We start from the raw sequence: 23,698 nt of genomic DNA, 5'->3' as shown, positions 1-23,698 counted from the left end.
GGAAGGAGGGAGAGGGGCGGCCGGAGTCGGGTTACAAGATGGCGGCGGCGCTGCGGTAGCTGCTGCGGAGGCTGCGGAGCGGTGCCAGGCAGGGCCCGAAGCCGGGCGCGCCGCCTCGCTCTCTCGCCGGCGGGGAAGCCATGAAAAGCGGCGCGTTAAAGGCCCCGCCGCGCCCCTGAGCGGCCCCGCTTCCTCGCTTCGTCGCCCCCTCCCCGGAGGCGGAGCGGGCCCTGGGCCTGGGCCCGGGTGCCGGCGCGGAGGCCCGAGGCCGGGGTTGCACCATGTCGGACACCCGTCGGCGGGTGAAGGTCTACACCCTCAACGAGGATCGGCAATGGGACGACAGGGGGACCGGGCACGTCTCCTCCACCTACGTGGAGCGGCTGAAGGGGATGTCGCTGCTGGTGCGCGCCGAGTCGGATGGTGAGAGCGTGGCCGGGGCTGTGCGGAGGCCTAGGCCGCCCGGGCCCGGGCCTCCTCCTCCTGCTCCCCGCGCCCGGCCCCGGTGCTCCTCGCTGCCCTCCTACCCTGCGCTGGCACCCGCCGCCGTCGGGTTTGGCTGCTGCTCCCACCCCCCGTTTCCCCCGCGTTTATCCCTGAAGACCCCGGAGGAATTCCCCCTCTCCCCCCCACCCCCACCCGCCGCCTTTCTTGCCTTCCTTTCCTTCCTTTCCTTCCTTTAGCTCGCGGCTGCGTGCCGTGTTCCTCTCCCCCGATAGCCGCAGCAGTGTTCACCACCGTGGTGGCCCTTACACTTTCCCCCCTTACACATACCCTAGCCGGCTGCGGCACTTCTGACTGAATAGAAATGAAGTTGTTACATGTGACGGCGTCTGGTTCCCTTTCGGAGTAATTTTGTTCCTTTCAGAGTAATTTTGTTCCCTTTTGAAGTGCTCTTTTTCTCCCCTTCTTCCTACTGTAAAAAGTTAATTTGGTGGTTCCTTCCTCCCTCCCCCCAGAATTTCACTGATTCTATTCGAGTTGTGTGGCGTTCTTCATGTTTTATTGTACTTTAAAGTCACTTTAAGGGTCTCTTCTGGAGGGGGGAGGGTATAGGTTTGCCACTTTGTCAGCCGACAGGTGCTAATGTGCTAAATAAACCACCTAAGACTGGTATAAATTAGTCTGTAGCTGTTGCCAGGATACATACACTGCTTGCATACATAAGATAACGTCCCTGGGTTTATAGTATCTAGGTGATTCACTTCTGAAGGGCAGTTGAAGGAAATAAAAGCAAGCGGCCCACGTGTCTTCTGTGAGCAACAACATTTTTATGCTGGGTAGCATGCTGCCTGGTGCAGATCTGTACAGATTTAGTACACAGCCTTTAAACAAGCTAGTTGTTACACCAGGTGTCAGGAGAAGAAACAGTACTAGAGAATTTTGGTCTAAATTAGAAAATAAAAGCACATTTTATTATAGATACTTTTGTTTAATGTTGTCCTTACTTGTCTTACATTATGGAAATATGTTTAAAGAAGATGGTTCTTCTGTGCTTTCTGGAAGATACAGATTAAGTTGAGCCGTATATTGGCTGGCACGTGGGCAGGTGTTGTAAGATGTGTGGAGATGCTTAATTTGTTAAACTCAGTAAATATCTCTTCATGCCTTTTTCAGGTTCACTACTGTTAGAATCGAAGATAAATCCAAATACTGCATATCAAAAACAGCAGGCAAGTATTACTCCTGGGCTTTATTTTTTCTGATTACTGATGCTGAGTAATTGTTGTATGCTCAAGCTCGTCTTAATTGTCTGAAGAAAAAAAAAGCGAAGCAGCATGGCGTTATTTTTCACAGAGGTGAAAAACCTGATAGAAGCCGTCGGTGCTATAATACTTAATGTTCTAAAAATTAAAATGTGAGTCTCCTAAAAAAAACCTCTCGGACTTCAGGCTTTGAAGAGAATATATGCATTTTGGATAAATTCTGAAGCCATTACAGGATAAAAAGTTAGAAATATACATGTGACACTTTTGTCTCCCATCTCAGGCTGTATAAAGCAATTGCCACATTAGGAAGGCAAAAAGTTGGCCAGCTCTTACAGGGTATTTACTACTTGAATTCTTTTTCTGGGAATAACATGAAGAAAATTGTGGGACATTTGTTTTTTGTTTGTTTTAAGCCTTGAAAATTTCTGCTATCCTCAGTGAAGTGACTAGCCATGATGAGACTTACTTGCAGGGTTGCCTTTCCTGGGGGTAAGCCTGCTGCAAAACAGAAGTGAAACAGTTGAGAGCTATGTTAATAGGTCATTTTTGTTTGATCCACTAAAAAAATTAGCTTACTAAATCCCTTTTGCTTTTACCACTTTTATTGTTTTTTTCCTTTTTCTGCATTATTTTTTGGTGTCTCTGCCTACATTGTTCTCATGGTTATTAGTGGGGTTTTTTTCTGTCTATTCCTTTGTTCTGCAGTAGATTCTCTGTTCCTTTTGTTCAGTGTTTTATACTGCTCTTCGTCATTGTGGTATCCAGAAGTGTTTCAGCACTAGAAAACAGTAGCTTCCTAAATCATGAAGAGATGAATCTTTAAGGCTTTCATTTGTTTTGTCTGTGTTTGTTTTTTTTCCCCTAGAGGAAAGGGGACAAGCTGTTTTAGGAGGATTTTGAGGGAAGAGACTCATCTAGCTCCTGATCACAGGCTGGCTGACTTTAGTGTAGGAGAGAGTCAGACTCTTGGGCCTAGCTTTTCAGAAGGCTGGCTTTGGTGGTTTCCACTTTTCCCTCCTTAGATATTGGTGATTTTAGTCAAGTGGGTGACAGTCAAGGCTTTCCTTGGGCAGACCACTCTGAGGAAGGAGGACAGCCTTTGTGGAGCTCTGCGGGGTTCTGAAAGTCAAGAGCCCTGAACTGCTTCCTGTTTAGTAGAGGAAACTAATACATAATGAACCATGAATGCAGATTGTGTTGCTGTAAAGTTTTAAATTTCTTCCCTTTGCAGCCTGTTTTCTGAAACTTCTTACAACTGATGATTTGAAAGCCTTCTTTACTTAATTGGTAGCAAAGTTTCAAGTGACTTAAGTGGCTTTTTTTGTAGTTTTTCTTGTGGAAGTCTTTGTAAGTTGTAGTTTTGTAAAACTCAAGATGAGGTTTGTTTTGGTTGGCTTTTATTATTGATTCTAATGCTTTTATGTCCTCGTGGCTGAAAGAGTTTGCTTCACTCTTCAGTCTTTTGAGGAAGTTTGGGGTTGATTTTTTTTTTGCTTGCTTGCTTTCATGTTCATGTTTTTTGAAGGGGAATAATGACTGATGATTTCCAGAGACCAGTTCTAGGTTTGTCTAACCTCTAAAATCGTACAGCTTTGAGTTGACAGAACTTTTTTCTCAAGTGTTTGTGCTTTCCTCTGAGTAGAGTAGCAAAAAGCAGACCTTAATACAGCATTCCCATGCTTCTCAGTTTGTAAGAGTTTGCTCTTGTCTCTAGAAGGTGGTAGTATTCAAGCCTCAATATTTCAGGAGCAGATCCATTTTTTAAAAACTCAGAAGATTTAGGGCAAAATGTTTTGATCCACCAGAGATGAAAGAGAAGCAATTGTTCCTCAGAATCCTTTATTGAATGTTGAAGTCTGTTTCTGTAGGTAGCTTGAAGACTCAGAGGCTGTCCTGATCAGCCCTGGGCAAACACTTATAGGTGAACAGCAGTGTGGAGAAGAGCTCTCTCTTCCACTTGCCATAGTTTAGTTGCAGATTTTCATTAAAGTACTGAGCATCTTGGGTTTGGGGAAAGCCACAAGACTGTGCAGCTTGATGGAAACATGCATGAAGAACATCTGTCTTCATAGAAATTACTGGAGTGGACTTAGAGGACTGTGATGGCTTGTTGTGATTTGCATAACAGCATCCTGTGAAGAAAGAAAACCAACTGATTTTTAGTTGCTGTGTATGAGTCTGTGCGTGCCAATGCTAAACTGCTTGTGCTTAAGAGTACTGCAACTTTTCACTAACTATAAACAGGGCAGGCTTTATCTGCCTTCCGAAATCATGCTTGGGGTTGCTAACTTTTGTGCAGAATTAGGTTCTGTCCAGGTATGAAACATGCTTTCTCAAGAGAAACAGGACATAGGTGCCAGGGTGCTCAGCATACACCAGAAAAGCTCAGCATGCAGCATAAAGGAATGTCTTAATTCCATGTACACAAAGAACATGAGAGCCCAAAGAGTTTTACACCCCCCTGAATTTTGGGGCATAGGCTTTGGAGAGTTACATACCTCTGCTGGACACCCTGTGTTGGCTGAAGTGCAGGGTCACATGCATTCTGCAGGAACTTAAAAAAGTTGTTACCACACCCATTTATTGTTCCACCCTCTGCTTGAGGTTACTGTTCCCTGGCAAAACTGGTAGAAGAACATGTCTTCAGTGAGAAATCGGATCCGCGCATGTACTTTGTTCCTCCACCTCCTCTAGCAGTAATTTTCAGTGCTATGATTCTAAGACTTGAAACTGCTACAGAAATCCTACTGTTAGCATTGCCTTCAGATGTTAACTCTCCTTTAGGTGAGCTCTATGCGTTTTCAGATTTCAGGTGAAGAATGTGTGCAAATACTGACTTTGCAGAGTTGCCATCATTCGTGACAACAGAGCAATTTGCTTATGGTAAAATCAGAGTTACTTGAGGCCAGGATTTAATACATTTGCAGGGGTGCTCTAAAGCCAGCCTGAGTAGTTGCCAGGGGACTTCTTTCCCTTTCATGCCAGCACAAATATTTATATTGATGTGTGACAGGCTGGATGTGGGACCGATTTAATTGAAATACCTCATTTTGCTGGAGTAGTTTTTATGGACTTTCGTTCCCTGCCTGGTTCGCATGTGAGGAATATGTTTGTGCTCTTCATGGTTTGTCTTAGGCCATGCAGCAACTGTATATGAGATGAGTAGGTCTGATACTAGTATTGGCAATTATTGTCTGATTAAACTATCTTTCAGAAATATTTTTGGAGGAACTTACGTAACTTCTGCTTTGTGTGGGCAGTGCGGTTTGAAACACATTACCATTCAGTAACTCGAGAATTCTCACAAAATTTTTGAGTGCAGTCTCTGGATGCATGCAGTCATTTAAGTTACTGCAGTATATCTCTTATTTTAATCACTGGGCTATGAGTAGGGCTTTTTCATGTATGTGTCCTTCTTTGTTTGTTCTCAACTCACCTGGAAGTGTATGATTTTGAGTGTTGGGGAGTCAGTAATTTCGCAGAACATCTCAAGATAAACATTTCAGATTTTGACTTCCAAAAGAAAAGCAGATCATGGAGCTGATCAGTCTTTTCAGTTCCCAGTTTCCTTGAGTCCCAGTTCCACTGCTCACTCTAACTTGGCGCACTGCACACAGAACTTCAGCTGTCTGTGAGCTGAGGATGAGGGTGGACAGCTGTAAGCAAAAACCATTTCAGCTATATGAAGCTGTGCCATTTGTGCACGTGAATCGGAGCCTGAAATCAGGGACACTAGCTATTAATATTCCTGCCTGTAGAACAAAAGTGCAAGTGTAATACAGGGCACTGTAGTGTAAACAAACAGCTCTCAGGAGCAGCATTAAAACCATAGTGCAGTGAGCTCAGTTCTTTCCAGAAAGGAAAAACTTTTTCTCTAAAGGAATACATAAAAATGAGAAAGGAAAAAAACAAGCAACACCAACAACAACAAAAAAACCACCCAGCTTTGAGCTTGTGGTAATGCTGTTGTTAAGTGTGGCATGTGATTATCTTTTGGGAGCTGACCTATTGCTGCCCACAAAGGGAACCCAGAGGTCCTTTTGGGGTAAAGATGCGAGGGGGCAGCAGGAGGGTCTGTTTCTTGTTGCCCCTGTGGTTTCTTAAGTTGTATCACGTGTCTGTAAACCAGTCACACATTTGTTTGGTTTTGGTTGCTAAGACAAAGATACCACTTAGACTATTTTATTTACAATATAAGTGATGCATAAGGTAAACACAAGCTACACTGTTGACCTTTATAAATGTGGTAATTACTGTATTGGCCATTAAGCAAGGACCTGCTGGTGTTTAAAAAAATAAATAAAGGTCTGGTAACAGCTCAGGAAGTCAACAGGCTTGGCAGTGTTGGACCATTTTTCTGAAGCTCATCAAATGTACTGCAGGGTTAGCAGAGAGCTGTTCCCTTTGAACATTTTATTATGAAGATGAGTTTACTGTTGGATGCTGAACTATACATTTGAATGTCAGAGCACAGGCTTATATTCCTTACAGTACAGCAGCAAGTGTCCTAATAAAACCTTGTTAAAAAATCCTTTTCAGTCTGTCCAGAAATTCCAGTGAATCTTCCAGGTATACTATGCACAAGCTGAATTGATAGAGGCAGGAGTAACAGAGGAAAAAAATGTGCTTAAATAGAAATACCTATTAGCAAGATGTTTGTGACTTTACTAGGAACTTAGGTGTTTTACTAGGAATTTAGGCTGTTTGTCTTTTAATTCAGAAAAGAATATTTTAACATTTGGCCTTACTTCTCACATGTCTGAAGCTGTATTAAACCCTTTCTGAGGAGAAAACATTGCAATCTTGTTTTTTTGTTTTTACTTAATTTAATATGAAAATAATTAAATTGTTATCGCAGGTTGATCTGTAATGTTTGCATTCCCTTTTCAAGACTGTTAGCTCAGAAGTAGATTGCAGAAAAATGCTGTTATAAGTGGTTTAGATATGAAAAAAGTATATTTAAATATATAAGATGTAAGGTAGTGTTCAGAAAATAGCAAAAAAGAGAGCTGATATCCCCTATGGTAGAACAGGTGATACAATATTTTAGTGTCTTACCTTCTTTTTTGACAAGTGTAACTTTAATTAAAACCATTCTTAAGACATGACCTAAGGGAATACAGATGTGTATGCTGTGTAGACCTGATTCAGAAACAATTTTGGTTTTGTCTTAACCAGGACACCCTGATTGTTTGGTCGGAAGCAGAAAACTATGATTTAGCACTGAGTTTTCAAGAAAAAGCTGGCTGTGATGAAATTTGGGAAAAAATCTGCCAGGTACAGTTCACTTTAAATACTATTTCTTCCAGGTGTTTTAGTATCTTCTATGACGTCATCTGTTTGTGTTGCAATGTCTTAAGTTGCCACTGTTTAGAACAGAATTTGTTGCTTTCACAATTGAACTTCATGCTTTTGAAAAATCAGTGTAAGGTGAAGCTCAGGTGCTACGCATTTTAGGAGAGTTTTTTGGAGGATTTTTTTTGTTTTAAATAAAAGCATAACACATTTTAGTTGTCCTCCCAGGCAGCCTTAGGGAGCTGACTTGTTGGAGAGTGGTGGAACTGAAAATGTGTTGTAATGCATAAGGAGCTAGATATTTCAGCAGAAAGGTGGCAGTGCGGTATGAGCTCAGAAACCTGCAGTGATATTTTTTTAATCAAGACCTAGGTCTTATTGACTGTTTGTGTTTTACAGATATTTCAACTTTCATTGTTTTATCACAAAACAGTTCAGATTTTATACTTTCAACTCTGAAAGCAACAAGTCAATGGAGTTGCACTGATGTGAACTTAAAAGAGGAAACCTGGGCTGGAATTGATCTTAATCTTCGCAGCTTTTATGATGCAGTGTAAAGCTGATGAAACATAGAACTCAGAATTCCTAGCAGTTTCCTAGATCAAACCAGGCAATCTAGATGCATTCTTACCATGTTTTGGGTTCTAAGTGCTGTTGTTGAAAGGTAGTGATCCTAGTAACTGCAAACATTTGCACGTCATAAACAGTGGCTAAGCTGATGCTCGATCTGAGAGGGTGATCTTCACATGGCAAGACTTCTTGGCTGCACAGATGCTGTTAGGGCTTTGGTTTGTTTTAGTTTTATGACAAATGTACTGCTGAGGATAATGGTGATTGTAGAATTGAGAGGCAGGAAGCTTACTCCTCTGTACAGCCAGGCATTTTCCGGGCAACTGAAAGTATGAAGTGCTTACACACATTACTTCAGTTATTGGTCTTATTATTTTTATGTATGTTTTGGGATGAGACAGTAATTGTGCAACTCCTCTTAGGTTCAAGGGAAGGATCCTTCAGTGGAAGTCACACAGGACCTTATTGAGTCAGAAGAGGAACACATAGAAGAAATGCCTGAAACTAGTCCCTTGATCGACCTTCCTACTTGTGAACTCAACAAACTTGAAGAGATTGCTGACCTAGTTACCTCTGTTCTCTCCTCACCCATCCGTAGAGAAAAACTAGCACTGGCCTTGGAGAATGAAGGCTATATTAAAAAACTGCTACAGCTTTTCCAAGTCTGTGAGAATTTAGAGAACACCGAAGGCTTGCATCATTTGTATGAAATCATTAGAGGAATTTTGTTCCTCAACAAAGCAACTCTGTTTGAGGTGATGTTTTCTGATGAGTGTATTATGGATGTTGTTGGATGCCTTGAGTACGATCCTTCTTTGGCTCAGCCAAAACGGCACAGGGAGTTCTTGACCAAAACAGCAAAATTTAAGGAGGTTATTCCTATAACAGACTCTGAACTCAGGCAAAAAATACACCAGACTTACAGGGTACAATATATTCAGGACATCATCTTGCCAACACCATCTGTTTTTGAAGAGAATTTTCTTTCTACCCTCACTTCCTTTATTTTCTTCAACAAAGTTGAGATTGTCAGTATGTTGCAGGTAAGTGTTTTTTAATGTGGTGTAGGTGGATTGTGTACAGATACCTCTAGCTGTAGTTTCAAAGTTGATTACAGATCTTTAATGCTCTGTAGGGTAATCATACATGCTTTTTACTTGCACAATGTTTTGAATGTTTCCTATTCTGATACTTTTTATTTTGTGTTTTAAAATTAGACATTTCAGGTGAGTATGCTCATATTTTTAAATGGGTTGTAAACAGCTGAAGGTTGTTCTTGATTCACAACAAGCTTTTTGTGTTATCAGGGATGTTTGTGGCATCTTTATAAAAAATTCTTAATCTGTAATTCAAAAGAGCATGTTCAGAACCATTCCTGTTACACTGCTATGTCAAACGTTCATGATGTAGTATAAAGTAAGTAATTTGGAGCTTTTTCTTCATACTGATATCCAAAAGTAATAATTAATAACCAACATGTTACTATATAAAAAAACTTACTGGGTACTTTGCAGTCAGAAGCAGGCTTAAAAGTCGTTGGGTGTGACAACCTAGCTGGACTGTGGAAGAAGCCTTGGTAAGGAGCTCTGGATGAACTTCATGACATTTTGGGTATTTTCAGTTCATGTTTTGTTGTGCAGATGAATAACAATGTGGTTTATTTTGTTCATGACTTGTGTCCTTAGGAAAATGGTATGTTTGTATAGAACAGAACATCGCAAACCTGTCGAGTGTGGGTAGTCTCCAAAATAGGAAGAGGTATCGAGAAGAGGAGGGTAGTTAAGACTGTGGAAAGATACAGGCACTGGAGAAACAGCATTACCATAGGGAATATTTCTAAAGAATGCAATAGAGGACTAGGAAAAAAAGTCGACATGAAGGAATTGCAGAGAATTGCATGAATAAGCTTTTTGACTCCTTTATACTTTCTTCTTGGTTGAACAGCAGAAGGAAACTAAAATGTAAATCCCACTTGCAAAATTAATTACTTTGCGTTAAATACAGATTTCCTTGTTACTTTTTTGCACATATTTTCAAAAACTAAGAAAAATGTCAGTATGATTCTCCTGAGGCCACACTCCTCTTTTATTTAGAGATTTTTAAGGTTGTAAAGTTTTTTATTTTTCATTTAGGCTTTACTGTACTGAAAATTTAATTGCGCCTTAACAGAAAACTGCAGTTTCCTGTTACCTCTAGTACTCTTTGAAGAAAGTTCTGAAATCCTCTGACAGTTTTTTCCTACTCTGTCACTGCTGTCTTTGCCATAGTAGAGGGAGTATCTGATGGCACATAGGTTTGCCTCTCTGTTTTAAAGACTGTAATTGATGATTTACAAATACCATTGATACTTCCATCAGTTGAGCTGTCTTGAGAACTACAAACTAAGAAAAGAAACGTATATGGAAGGGATGTTGATAGCATGCTTGAGGAAAATACCATCATCATAGAATGGTTTGGGTTGGAAAGGACCTGAAAGACCATTTAGATCCAGCCCCCCTGCATTGGCAGAGATGTGTCCCACTAGATCAAGTTGCTTGGGCCCCATTCAACTTGCCCTTGAATACTTCCACAGTTGGGAGAATGACAACCACCAAGTAAAAGTATTATCTGTGTCAGTATTAAGTGTCCAGACATTCAGGAGAATCATGCTATTTTGATAGGCGACACACAAAATTATGTGATTTATACACAATGTATTTTAATTAATTTTAGGAATGAAGCTTTTTATCAGTGCAGACTGTTTGAACCGTCTAAACTCAGTACAATCCATGGTAGCATGGACCTCAGGTTCAGGACCATTTTTGCAGTCCTCTGGTGTAAATCAGATTTTTGTTGTGGCACAACTCTAAAGCTCCTTTGGGATTGGTGAACATGTTGGGAGTCTTGTTACCCTGAATACACTGGCAAAGCTCTCTTCAAGAGTGCAGTTACAGGAGTAACAGCTTGTGTTTACTACTGCAGTAAAGCTCCTTTAGATGTGCCCCCAAGCAGGAGATCCCAGTGCTGCTGTGGATGAAGGGCAGCACGTGGGAACCTGGAAAACAGTCCCAGAGCCATCCTGTGCTTCAGGACATCAGGACTACACTGTGGCAGCCTTAGCCAGGCAGGAAATCTCTCTGGTGCCCAGTGTTCTGTAGTGGGGGTTTTCTATCCTATCTGTTGTTACTTGTGGTACAGTTATTTTTTTTTTACAGGCTTAATTAAGCTGTTAAAGCCAGCGAAGCTTAGAATAAACTGCTAAGCGAATGTATGTTATACTCTCTCTAATGTTCATTCCAGGTATTATTTTTTGTGAAGCACTTCTTTCCCTACATCCTAAAATTGTCAGGAAAGAAATTATGTGAGCCTTTTGCTGGCATTCTTGTAACTGTAAAAATTCTGTATAATGTTGGCCTAATAAAGCACACAGAAAAGTAGAGAAGTAAACACCCTCTACATTATGCAACTTAATGATTATATGTATATTTATTGGGACGGCCGCTATCCTGTTCATGTTTGTTCAATGCATAAGTAAAGTTTAGAGAGTTAAATCAGTACAGTGATGCATAACTTTGTAATGGTGTAGCATAGTGTTATGATTTGCTTTAAGATTTATTTTGTATTTAAAAGGTAACAGACATTTGATTTGAGAGAATGCGAATCCTGTTTTCAATGCTAATGAGTGCAGAGAAGTTGATGCAGAGAGAGGGCAGGAAGTGCCCAAACAGTTGAGATGATGATATTCACCCTGGTTTTTTTTTGTACCTCTTGAGTATTAAGCAATGGTGTAACTGAAATGCTTAACAAGAAAGGGAATGTCCCAGTGCCTGGAACAAGGACCTGTTTTCTGTGATTTTGATTAATTGGGATACGTGGCAGATCATACGGGGAGTGTGCAGGGTGGGAAGTGATGTACATCACCAGAGGTGGAAGTGACAGGTTCTTCGGAGACTGGTTGTCCAGAAAGCAGATTTAATGATCACCAGCTATGTTCAGTGTATCATGTGGTCCTGCTCTCCCGGGCCTGCTTCTGCTGCCCAGAATAAGCACTGAAACAGTATGCTGGAAATTACCCTCCTGAATGTGTACTCTTGCATTTCCCTTTCTTGTGATAGTCTAGGTGTGGAGAAAAAAAGAAAAGAGAAGAAAAAAAAAAAGGCTTTTCTACCAAATCTGCTGTTGCATGGTTGTTTCTAACAAGTGAGCCAGTAATTAAGCATGGTAGTTAAGATTAAATTAAGTTTGACTGTGGGAGCCAATAAAGATGGATGCTTTTACTTTTAAGAGGCATTGTGTAAGTCATATTCTTCTTGTGTTACACAGGAAGATGAGAAATTTTTGTCTGAAGTTTTTGCACAATTAACAGATGAAGCTACAGATGATGACAAACGATGTGAATTGGTAAGTCAGGGGTCTTGGTAGTTCTTTGAGTGTTTTAAACCACAGAGATTGAGTAGAAATATTAAAACTCTTCTGTTGATTCTGCAGTTGTTGAGGTATTTCTGTAACCCTAGAATAATTTCCATTGTAGCTCTTTCTTTGTTTATGTACTCATTAAATACTTCTTGCAAGGTAAGCTCTTATTTATTTGTTTTAAATAATTGTTTTATTGTTGAGAAAGTACTAGTACTGAGCTGATACCCTGGACTTGAAGGTACACTTTCTTTCAAGTACTCTTTAACGTGCCATATCACTTATATTTGTCATATAAACACTGCTTTTGTTCACTGTGCTTTACTCATTCAAAAAGACCTTTTCAGTCCTGTGACCAAGGGTTGCCAGTAGTCCCTTAACATATATCTAACAATCATTATTTATCCTGGGAATATATTTATCAGTTAAAATTGCCTTGTTCAAATCTTGCTTTCAGCAAGGGAAGCATCTTTGTTCTTTCAAACAGTAGGCATACCAGATGAGACTATGAATCCTTCATGTGCTAGGTGTGATAAAATAGCTACAAGGTGACTATGTCTTTCTGAGGTAAATTTCAACCTTTTGAATTTGTTTGTTTTGCTTGTTCTTACTTCCTTTTGCTTTATTGGTATTGCTAATGGTTGGAGGAGAAAGGACTAATATAATTTTCTAGGGAAGCACATACCAGCACATACACAAACTCTGATACAAATTGGAACGGTTTCCTACTTCCAGAGGGTTTTCTGAATCAAATACACCTTAATTTATCTTTTTTCCCATCCCATAGGTTAACTTTTTCAAGGAATTCTGTGCATTTTCTCAGACGTTACAACCTCAGAACAGAGATGCATTTTTCAAAACTTTGGCAAAGTTGGGAATTCTCCCAGCTCTTGAAATTGTAATGGTAAGTGAAAACTTAAAGCTGATTTTAATAAAATTTTTAAAACCCCACAGCCATATAACCAGCTTTTCAGATGTGCTGAGCATTTTTGTGTAAGTTTGATTGGACAGCTTTGCACTGCTGGAAGCTGAAGTTTATTGTAACATTCAGGATCCAAAAGATGTCCACAGTTTTCAGAAGCGGCCTGACTTTATTGCTGTAGTATTTTTTATTTTGCATGATAAAAGTCTGTGGCCAATGCAGTGCTTTTGACAACGTAGTGTAAAAATTGAAAGATGGTCTTTTTCATGTGGCTGCTCCATTTTTTTTATTTTGTTGTTGTAGTTGGACCAGTGTCAAGAAGTATTTTTAGATAATCTTGAACTGTTAGCTTGTTGCTATCTGAAAGATCACATAATCCTGTCCTTTCAGAGGCATAAAGTAGATTAATCTGTCTTAATCAGCAATGTGAAAACATGAGTTTTTTCACTCCTTTGATTGAAGCATCTGTTGCTGCCTGACCATTGCAATTCCTATGTCAGTCCTGTTGTTACTCAGAAATTACAAATTCAAGGGACTTTTTATATTCTAGAGTAACAACCTGTGAATTCACCGAAGGGCACTGACTGTTACAGAGGCACAGAAGTCATATAGATGTTGAGTAATTAGATGAACCCTAATCTCATTATTCTTTCCTAGAGTTAGGCCAGTCCAGATAGTTCCAGTTAGGTTAATATTTTCTCCTTAGAAATTGTACAGTTATCAAGAGAACATTCCAAACCTTAATAAAAATGATTATATCGTGTTGCCTGTAAGTGAGTACAGAATTTTTTGTACAAATTGGTTTGTATAGTTGATCCTTTTATACAAAGTAATAAACTGGATAACACATACAGAACACTTATGTCTTAGAGACTTTAACAAATAGCATGATACAAATGTTTCCTGCCTAAATTAGGGCTATCAAATTCACAGAAAGCTTTGAATTCTTTCTTAAGGAGGGAAACGGGGAGGAAAAGATTTTGCTGTTTGGTTTTTTTTCTTCTGTATTACTGTGTCTCTCACAGAAACTTTTGTAATAAAATGTCTTCAAAACTTATAACTCCTTATTCTTTGCAGCTTTACTTGATGATAAATTCAGAATTTTATTTACTCAATATATTTATTTATTTATTGTTTTAATTAGGGAATGGATGATCTGCAAGTTAGATCTGCTGCTACAGATATATTTTCTTATCTAGTAGAATTTAGTCCATCCATGGTCCGAGAATTTGTAATGCAAGAGGCTCAGCAGAGTGATGATGTAAGTAAAAATGTTTTGAAGTTTGTTGAATGTGCTCATCTTAGAGCAAACATTAAAAAAAACCCACAAACCAGCAACATAAACCTCTGCAGCATTTGGAATACAGTTAGCCCAAAAATGTTGGTAGTAGAAACAGGAAAAAAGTAGATTTAAGTTGTAGTTTCTGAGCATATTGGTGTTGCATGAGTTTACAGGAATAAAATGGTAGCTCTGCCTGACAGGGATTTTGGTTGAGGAGGGTTGTGCTTGACACAACTTCAGTGTCTAAACACAACTCTTCCCATTTTTCAATGTCACTTAGGTCTTGCTGATGAAATCATTCCCCTGCTGAAACCGTGTCTGATTATTTTGGGTCTGGTTTGGTTTTTTGCAGGATATTCTCCTCATCAACGTGGTGATTGAGCAGATGATCTGTGATACTGACCCTGAGCTCGGGGGAGCCGTTCAGCTCATGGGGCTCTTGCGCACGCTGATAGACCCAGAGAACATGTTGGCCACAGCTAATGTAAGAAAATGCAAAGGGGTAAAGACACTTTACTGTCTCAGCAAAAATAAAAGCCTTGTATTTATTGCTGTTGTTGTGATCGGAGGATAACAAAAGATGTTTTTATTCTTTTTTGACAATGTTTTGTATGGTCTGATAGTGAACTTAAGCAAAAAAATAAGCTAAAATAGTCAGTAACTTTTGATGATAATAAAAGGGGCGTGTGTGTGTGTGGTATTGTGCACGTGTTCATTAAACTGAGCGGTCCTATGCTTCAGGGAAACGGCGTGTCTGCAGCGTGGTGGGGGGGTTTTGGTGAAAGAGAGAGGTTGGGTTGATGCGTCTTGGATATTTTCCCTAAAGTAATAAATTTGTCTTAGTTGAGTGAAGATAAAGTTGCAGGACCAACCAAAAAGATACAGGCAGACCTGAGGGAGTTGATAGAATTGTTTGTAGACTATCTTTTATGTTGCTACTGTTTCTTACTTAAAAGGAAATACACAACTGTGAGTATTTAATAAAGTTATATTTGTTTTAGAAAACGGAAAAAAGTGAATTTCTCAATTTCTTCTACAACCATTGTATGCATGTTCTTACTGCACCACTTCTGGCCAATACATCAGAAGATAAATGTGAAAAAGGTAACATTAACTTTTAATGTGGTTTTTTTTCCCTTTTAAGTCTTGCAGTGTTTTCCAGTGAGTGGCAATCCTGGTAGCAGGAACAAGGCTATGGTGCAAGCTGGGAATATGCTTGCCAAAAGCTGTTATTCCCCCAGAGGTGGAGGTTCTATGGACAGAAGTTTTAGTAGCCCTTTATTGCAGTTTTGAATGAGTATCTATCTTTATGCTGTAAAATGCGCATCTGCTTGATTTGTATTGTTAATTGTGTACTAGTTTTGCTAGTATAATTTTACAGAGTATTTGCTGTAAAGCAGAGAGTGACCAGTTGGCAGCTACTTTTTTCAAAGGTTTACAAAAGCAGTGTTATATTAATTGGTGTTTACATGACTCCAGGCATCGGGAGTGCTTGGGTCGTTGACTCCAGAGACTTAGTTTTCACTTGGCTGCAGTATAGAAATGCTGGAAGATACCTGTTCAAAGAAATACAACTTGGAGCTCCTTTATCTTGTTTCTTTTTTTATTGTTCTTGGTAACAGTAAATTAATTGGAAACCTCCCCTTGGAGTTCACAGCTAACTCTTAATAGTTTGTCTCTAGTGCTGTGGAAACAGAATTTTAACTCTTGAGTCAAACTTTTTTCTGAGTGCTTCAAGAGGCTAAAGGAAACCAATCCATATTTGGTAAAAGCAACTGTCTCATCTTAGCCAGCTCTTACATTAAGTGTTCAGTAAAAATAAATAAAAATGTTGTGTTTTATACAAAAATAAAACTTGATGAATAGCTGTAATACTAATTTCAAAGATTTAGAATAGGTACTTTCTTTTCGTCTAGGATTATTCCTAAGTATTAGATTACATCTTTTCACCTAGTTGAATTGGAAACTTTGTCGTATAAATTGAATATAGAAATTTCAGCTGGCACACATTCTTGCTGCGTGGCTTTTTCCCTATAGCTTGCAGAAACTTCTGATTTCATGAAAAGTTTGGACAGCTGGTAGAATTGATTGTTTATCCCCATCTTTTAAATATTTACAGTGCTTTGGGAACCTTTCCTAATTTTTGTTTTTATTTTCTATTTATCAGATGCAGTAGTTGGGTCCACTAAAAGTAATACAATTTGTCCAGGTAAGTTTTAATTGACCTTGAGTTTTGAAAGTTGTTTTGAATGAATAGAACAGAATATTTCCTTTGGAAAGGACCTACAATGATCATCTAGGCCAACTGCCTGACCACTCAAGGGCTGACAAAAGTTCAAGTGCTGTGTATGCTTTTTTAATTTAAAAAAATAATAATTAGGTCTTTTTTAAAATTATTTTATTGTAATAGAAGTAGGTGCTTTGCTTTGTTTAAGACAAAAGGAAGCTGAAGGGGCATCCTTATTTGCTTTTGAGTTAATGGGTTTCACTTTTTTCCCCCTATCTTGCTGCTGAAAGTTTAAATTTGTGTTAGTGGAAAATGTACTGAAGATCCACAGCTGATCTTTTACATTTTGGGGTTTTTTGATTCTTATGAAAAGACGTTGCTAATTAGGCTTGTATGAATACAGGCCTGGCTTTCTTCTTTTAACTACATACCTTTAATCTGGGTTGCCATACCTAGTTAACTGGCTGCTCCTGGGAGAAGCCCCACTGCCCATCCAGGGTGTTGATTGTGACTGGGGAGGGGAAAAGCCAAATTTGTGCGTGTTCTGTTCTGCCCCAGTGTCCTGCTTCCTAAAGCAACCCCATGTGACACTCAAAACATGTCAGAAACTAATGGCAGCTGAACTTGGTGGTGATTTGGTGTATGACAGTCCTTATTTTGTTGGTTTGGTTTGTTTGTTATAGTGTAACTTAAAGCCTTATTTTTTCTTGTAGATAATTACCAAACAGCGCAACTACTTGCCTTAATTTTGGAGCTGCTTACTTTTTGTGTGGAACACCACACATATCACATCAAGAATTACATTATGAACAAAGATTTGCTAAGAAGAGTACTGGTCTTGATGAATTCAAAACACACATTTCTGGCCTTGTGTGAGTATGGAGCTGTTGTGATTTCTGTCTTCAGGGCTTTGCATGCACTGTGTGGAATGTGTACCAGTAGAGATGTATGCTTAAATGAAAAATAAATGTTAATTTCCTGTTTATTAATGAGTAGCTATTAAGTAATTATGAAAAAATAGGTAGCAGATGTTGGTTAATGTTGACCAGTGCAGTTTATGGTGGGAGGAGAATTGAATCTTTTGAAGTCCACAGTCATCTTTTCAAGCCTTTATGACAGTAAGGATCAGTCGTGATCAGCTTCCATTAAATGGAAATACTGTCTTTTTTAAATTACACCATAAATCTAGTGCTCCTTGTGGAGAGGGGATGAAACTCTGTGGACCATGATGTTGAAAGAACAGGGGCTGTCTCTGGGAGGTGCAGAAGAACACAGGAATGAGCAAATAATTTAACCTCACGTGCACTGAAGTTTATTGCTACTGGGTTTCAAAAAGAAATTAAGGGTCTGTGATCACATTCAAATACACAGAAAAGGCAGAGACTAAAAGGAAGATTTCCTGCCAGTAAATGTTCCTTCTCAACTCTCAGGAAGTGATTTTTAATGCTCATGGGTTTTGGGTGCATCTTCTCAGTAACATCAGGGGTTTTTTTCAGTTCTTTCCAAGAGAAGCAGATTGGAGCCCTGGCACGTAGTTATTAAATACTTGCCTTTCTTTCTTCACCCAGGTGCTCTTCGCTTTATGAGGAGGATAATTGGCTTAAAAGATGAATTTTATAACCGTTACATCACCAAGGGCAACCTATTCGAACCAGTTATAAATGCTCTGTTGGATAATGGAACTAGGTACAATCTGCTCAACTCGGCTGTGATTGAGCTGTTTGAGTTCATCAGAGTGGTGAGTGAAGCAGCTTCGTCAGCTCCTGTGTCTGTGGCATCTCAGGGAGAAACACAAAATGCATATCTGTCACGTGAAATAGTGTGTTACTACTTAAAATCACAAACTAAAAATCCCATAGGTGAATATCCAAATAGAAACGAGCCAGTAAGCTGCTTCATGCTTGTTTGACTTGCTTGTCCCTCCAGAGAGTGTGTGGGCTCTGTTTACATCTGTGAAAAAGGTGGTGTTTGTAAGTTAATGTCTTTTAAGTGGTTGACAGTGTTTCTGGACTAAACTCAAAAGTGAGGAGTTAAGTGAAATGTTTTACATGTGAGTAAATCTGGGTATTATTTGGTCTAAATGAGACTCGTTTAAGTTCAAATTTGATTTATCTTTGTCCCTTAAAATTACCCACACGTGCTTTCTCGGACAGTGTCTGCTTTGGATCAGTTGCTTTTCCACAGGCAGAGTTTGTGGGAACAGTGTCTATATGGACAGGACAGACAGGACAAGCAGGAGCGCCCAGTTTGTTGTACTGCTGAGGCAGAAAACAAGGACTTACAACAGCTCCTGAGCTCCTCGCTGTAAATGCCTTGATGTGTGGGAGTCTTCTCAGGGAATCTTTGGTCTGTGAAAACGAAGGGCAGTTTGTAGTCATAGGATGTCATAACAGCTGTCTTTTTCCAGCAGGAAGAAAATGCTGAGTGTCTCCAGGTGGCTTTTGCCAGTGGGGTATGGAAGTTGAAATCTGAGATAGGGTGAGACTCATGAAAGGGAGACTGGCTAAAAGGTGCCTCATCACATGGGTGCTGCTATTGTTGCTGAGGACTAGAAAGAGCATAAATGTGGGGAGAGCGGGGCACAGGGACACTCCTGTTTGTCTCAAGAAGGCTTAACCCAAGACAGCACGCATCCTGGTTCAGTCAAACTATCACAAATAGAACTGAGACAGTACTGAGTGTATTCTCTCTCTATGTAGGAAATTCAGTAATTATTTTGAGATTTCAGCTTTTTTTATTAAAGAAAATTCTGACTTCACATTTATTCTTTACAATGTTTTGACTGAACAGTGAATCAGTTCCTTTTAAAACTAAACTCTGAAGCTTGCTGAACTTATGCATGGTAGTGTTCAAGACTGAAGTACTGTTTTATTCTTACACAGGAGGATATTAAGTCCCTTATTGCACATATAGTTGAAAACTTTTATAATGCACTTGAATCTATTGAATATGTTCAGACGTTCAAGGGACTGAAGACAAAATATGAGCAAGAAAAAGACCGACAGAACCAGAAACTGAACAGGTATGAGCCAGTTGGTGTATTCTGTGGTGTTAAATGTTTCATTTGGAAAACTCCCAGCTTAGGAACAGCAGAATCCTCTTCTGTTGTTCAGAGTTGGTGTTCAGCCTGCCTTGTTGTCAGCTGGGCTTCTTGGGGGCAGCTCACATTGTCTGTAGAAGCAGGGACAGAGCTGGACCATCTTCTCAGACACTCTGAATTCCCTTCAAAGCCTTAGAAAACCTTTCTGACCCCTGGGTGAGTCTGAGCCAGCAGCAAAATGTGAATGACGTGTCGTGTGTCTCTTACAGTGTTCCATCTATATTGCGTAGCAATAGATTCCGCAGAGATGCCAGAGCCTTAGAGGAAGATGAAGAAATGTGGTTCAATGAAGACGAAGAGGAAGAAGGTGAAGCTGTTGTACCTCCAGTTGAGAAGTCGAAACAGGAGGATGATTTTCCAGATAGCTATGAAAAATTTATGGAAACTAAAAAAGGTGTGTACTCTTTCCAGCTTGTCAGCAGCAGCAGTGCTCTGTGCTAGATATGTGGAGTGTTACATAAAGAAACCAGTTGCTTCTGCTTTGTATCCTAAGCAGGAGTAAGGGTGTTCCATGTCAGTAAGTAATTAATTCCTCACATGTCTTTTCAAGCTAGTTTAGGATTTAAAATAACAAGTTATATTGCTTCAGATGTGCATCTAGTTTAGATGACATTCAGAAGCAAAACTTTGTGTACTTGTGTCCCATTCTTCGTTGGAATGCTGGCGAGCTGTGGATGAGGTCAGGTGGTGAGCTCTTAGTTTAAACTGATTTTTTTTATTTTTTTTTTAAAAAAGGCAGCTTTTACTCTGTGATTGTGCTGTAGATTGTACTCCCTGGTGTACAGCTGATACTTAAGTATGAAAATGTTTGTCCCTCAGCTAAGGAGAGTGAAGACAAAGAGAATCTTCCAAAAAGGACTTCAGCTGGGGGATTCAAATTCACTTTTTCCCACTCAGCCAGCACAGCCAATGGTGCAAACGGTGCAAACAGTAAATCCGTGGCAGCTCAGACGTCACCAGCAAGCTCCAACGGCTCCTCCTCAAAGAACACCACCTTGACCACAGCAGTGACAGCCACCAAGGTGGGAGAACCTGGACAAAAGCTGCTGGCCTGGCTTGGGCAGCGCAGCGGTGTCCCAAGACTTGACGGGTGGTGCTCGGGTAGTTAGCATTAGCCTCTAGGAAGGGTGTCTTCTTTACTTATAAACTTATCTAATCCCTTACTAGTTTTGGGGAAGGTCTAAGGAAGTATCAGGTGGGACTGACATCCATTGGCTTCATTTTGCATCCTCTTCCTAATTTAACTGCTCCCACTCCTCAGCTTTAACTGTCCAGTTGCTGCTGTGTGTGTGATTTTTTTTTTTTTTCTGAATTATGTTAGTGCCTCCCCACATCAGGGAATTAATAAGGTCTTTTTAAGCAGATGAAGTACAGTAAGTGGTGCCTGTGTTATGGCTTACCTGGTCATGCATTCATTTCATCTTTAGCCTGCGAGTTCCTGAAAGGCTGTGGAGAAGTGTGGTCAAAAGTTGTGCTGCACACAGCTAATACTTCCCAGCCAAATGGATGTGCAGTGAATCATGGTACATTTTTGCAACTGTCCAGTTGGGGGCTTAAAAAGTGATTTTTAAGTAACTCTGAGGCCAGATCCAGAGGAGCAAGGCAGTTCTAGTACTTTTTTAACCTTGGAGTTCAAAAACATTCTGAAGACAAGTTTGCATGGAAGAGGCATCACCAAGAAACCCTCCGCAGGCTGGCATGTCCTGGATGGGCTGGCTGGGGGGCTCTGTACTACAACTGCACATTCCTGGGTTTGTCAACGTGAGATTTTTTTAATTTTATTTTTAATTGGCAGGGAAGTCTAGTTGGCCTAGTGGATTATCCTGATGATGAAGATGATGATGAAGAGGAGGAGACATCTCCAAGGAAAAGACCTCGTCTGGGTTCATAAATGAAACCAAAACTTTGGAATAAACACTTTTATTATGGGGTTTCAAATGCTGCAACTGTTTTAAGAGCTAAAAAGAGTCTGATTCTGAAAGCTTTCTCCCAAGAGTATATAAGATAATACAAGGAGTAGCAAAAGAAACTCGGTGTATCAGCTAGAAAGGGTTAGTTCTGTAAACACAAAGCTTCCAAGAACTTAATATCTTTCTAGTAAGTAAGGAGTCTGCCATTCGGGCTGTAAAAAAAAAAAAAAAAAAAAAAAAAAGTGGGTTAGTATTCACAGAACCTGGATGATGGCTTCTTAGCAAGGAAAGTCTCAGGTGTTGGGAGGGCAGGGGGAGGGAAAGGTATGGTAAACACTTTTTAAAAAATATTGCAGGGTTTCCTCAGTGTTTAACAGAACTAGGAAAAAAATTCAAGCTTAAATTTTGAACCCAGTAATCTTAATTTTGTAATGGTGCTGTCAGTTGTTATTTTAGCAATGCCTCTTTTTAAAAAAAATTAAGGGAAAACTAACTTTGCATAAGAACAATCCAAGTTTTGGGGACCATTTATCACCAATGAAACCGCATTTCTCATGGTTGGAGGGAGGGACACTGCAGTTATAGTGCATGTTCAGTCGTTTAAAACAGTTAAAAATAAGTTTTGTCTTTTTCAAGAGGAGAAAATGGAAGCTGGATTTCAAACGGATGGTTTTGCTCTTCTGTTGTTTTTTTTTCTATTAGACATCCAGTAAGATCTATGCCAAGGAGCAATGGCTTCCATAGTTTCTCCAGGAGCTGCTGGTGTCCAAGCAGTGCTGTACCTGGCACATCTGACTGGCCCTTGGCTTCCTAGGGTGGAAGGTACCACCTTGGAATTGCTTTGTGCTGTGGAATGAGCTGTCTCCTTGGAGCAGCAAGGAAAGTTCCTGCTCCTGAACTTCAGTTGCCTCATTGAGGTGATAATAAGAAACACTAATGAGTTTTGCGTAACAGTGAATTTAGGGCGTTTTAACACCAAAGTAATTTTGGACCAAGCTGGAATTAACAGAACATCGGTCTCTGAGGCAGAACCAACAAGCAGCACCTGAGTCTGGGTGTGACACGAAAGCTGCTTTTTTAAAAAACAAAAGCACATTCCACATAGTAGGTGAGCAAACTGCAATATAAATAGGTGAGTTGATAGAGGCAAACAGTCCAGGTTTTATTTTCAAGAGCAGCGAGTGAACTGTAAATATTTTAATGTTAGTTTGCCCATATGTGATCTGAGATCACTGCAAAGTGAGAGGAAATGTCCCAATGACAATTAATGTGTCAGAAATGTTAAAATTCGAAACCAGCTGCAATCCACCACATAGATCACTCTTGTAATATGTGTTATGGGTCCATTTCTCCTGGAATAGTTTAAACTGAAGCAGTTTCTCTGTTTTGGAGATTTTTGTAGGTAATTTTAATTTTAGCTATTGTTTGCAAAAAGATGGGATGTCTGTGTAGATATGAAGTATAGTTTTTTCCATAAAACAGAAGTTTATTTTGTATTAAAAATACCACTGTACTTGTTTTACACCATTTGTATACATGTGGTGATATTAATGCTGAACTGTAAAATTCAGGAATTAAAATGTGACCCTGTAATTCCATAATTATTGCTTTGGTTTGGTTTATTGTACATGGTAAGTTAACTCAGAATTTTAAATGTGGCCATTTTAGGATTTTTTTAAGACTAGTTATCCATATGCTTTTAAAAGTCACTGTATACCACTAGACGAGATCCCAAAGGGAAGGCCCGAGCTCTCTCGACAGCAGCGTGCTGAGGACAGTGACAGCTGATGTGCGTGGACCTGGGGACAGTGGTGTTGCCTGTGGTGGGCTCCCAAGAAGGGGACTTCGTGTTTCTCATCTGTGTGATGGAATGCCCCATCCGCTCCCAACGCAGAGGATCCCAGGAAGCATTTCCTCACTCTTCCACTGACATCTGGTTTTCCTGCTGAGTCCTTGCTCCCCATTGGTAACCAGGAGTAACTTCCTCCAGCAGCGCACACGCCACTCACGCGAGTTAAGAGTATGTGCCTTTATTCCCCTGGGGCTGAAATGCTGTCCCCTGGTTTGTGGATCCGAGTTGTCCTGCTTCTCTGTAGCAGCCACCCAAAAGAAGGTCTTTGAGGGTCTCCAACTACTCCTCCCCACCACCCCACCTCTTCCCTGAAGTATTTTAAAAACACATTCAGACCAACACAAGGTTTTTTTACAGCAAAAACAAGAATGTCATGAATTTTTATAGTTACTAGAAAAAGACTGTAAAGTGGCATAGATGTCCCATTTTAAAACCAATA

General features: G+C 39.9%; 1 protein-coding gene across 3 annotated transcripts; it reads left to right on the top strand.

Annotated features, from left to right (window-relative positions):
* On the top strand, window positions 1-23,008 carry PPP4R3B (protein phosphatase 4 regulatory subunit 3B). 3 transcript variants are annotated; one of them, XM_051616037.1, is made up of 16 exons: window positions 1-423; window positions 1,618-1,673; window positions 6,888-6,986; window positions 7,997-8,617; window positions 11,877-11,954; window positions 12,754-12,870; window positions 14,033-14,149; window positions 14,523-14,654; window positions 15,172-15,274; window positions 16,338-16,379; window positions 17,111-17,269; window positions 17,966-18,135; window positions 19,280-19,419; window positions 19,728-19,891; window positions 20,317-20,519; window positions 21,293-23,008. In XM_051616037.1, exons 1-16 carry the CDS (start codon window positions 282-284, stop codon window positions 21,386-21,388), a joined length of 2,439 nt encoding a protein of 812 aa, XP_051471997.1. In that variant the 5' UTR covers window positions 1-281; the 3' UTR covers window positions 21,389-23,008. The 3 variants fall into 3 exon arrangements, with proteins under 3 accessions (XP_051471997.1, XP_051471998.1, XP_051471995.1); XM_051616038.1 differs by having other exon boundaries at window positions 19,707-19,891; window positions 20,395-20,519; XM_051616035.1 differs by having other exon boundaries at window positions 2-423; window positions 19,707-19,891.
* Window positions 23,009-23,698: the final 690 nt, after the last annotated feature.

The sequence above is a fragment of the Apus apus genome, chromosome 3 (assembly GCF_020740795.1).
Source record: "Apus apus isolate bApuApu2 chromosome 3, bApuApu2.pri.cur, whole genome shotgun sequence".
Taxonomy (NCBI): Eukaryota; Metazoa; Chordata; class Aves; order Apodiformes; family Apodidae; genus Apus; species Apus apus.
Note: the sequence above shows the minus strand (reverse complement) of the source record. Positions and strands in the feature narration are given on the sequence as shown.

What these genes read in the sequence shown, in the direction of transcription:
- PPP4R3B (XM_051616035.1), top strand. Translation starts at nt 282, where the DNA reads ATGTCGGACACCCGTCGGCGGGTGAAGGTCTACACCCTCAACGAGGAT. An exon ending in TTTGGGAAAAAATCTGCCAG is followed by an intron (nt 6,987 to 7,996) that starts GTACAGTTCACT and finishes AACTCCTCTTAG; the next exon opens with GTTCAAGGGAAGGATCCTTC. An exon ending in AGGCTCAGCAGAGTGATGAT is followed by an intron (nt 14,150 to 14,522) that starts GTAAGTAAAAAT and finishes GGTTTTTTGCAG; the next exon opens with GATATTCTCCTCATCAACGT.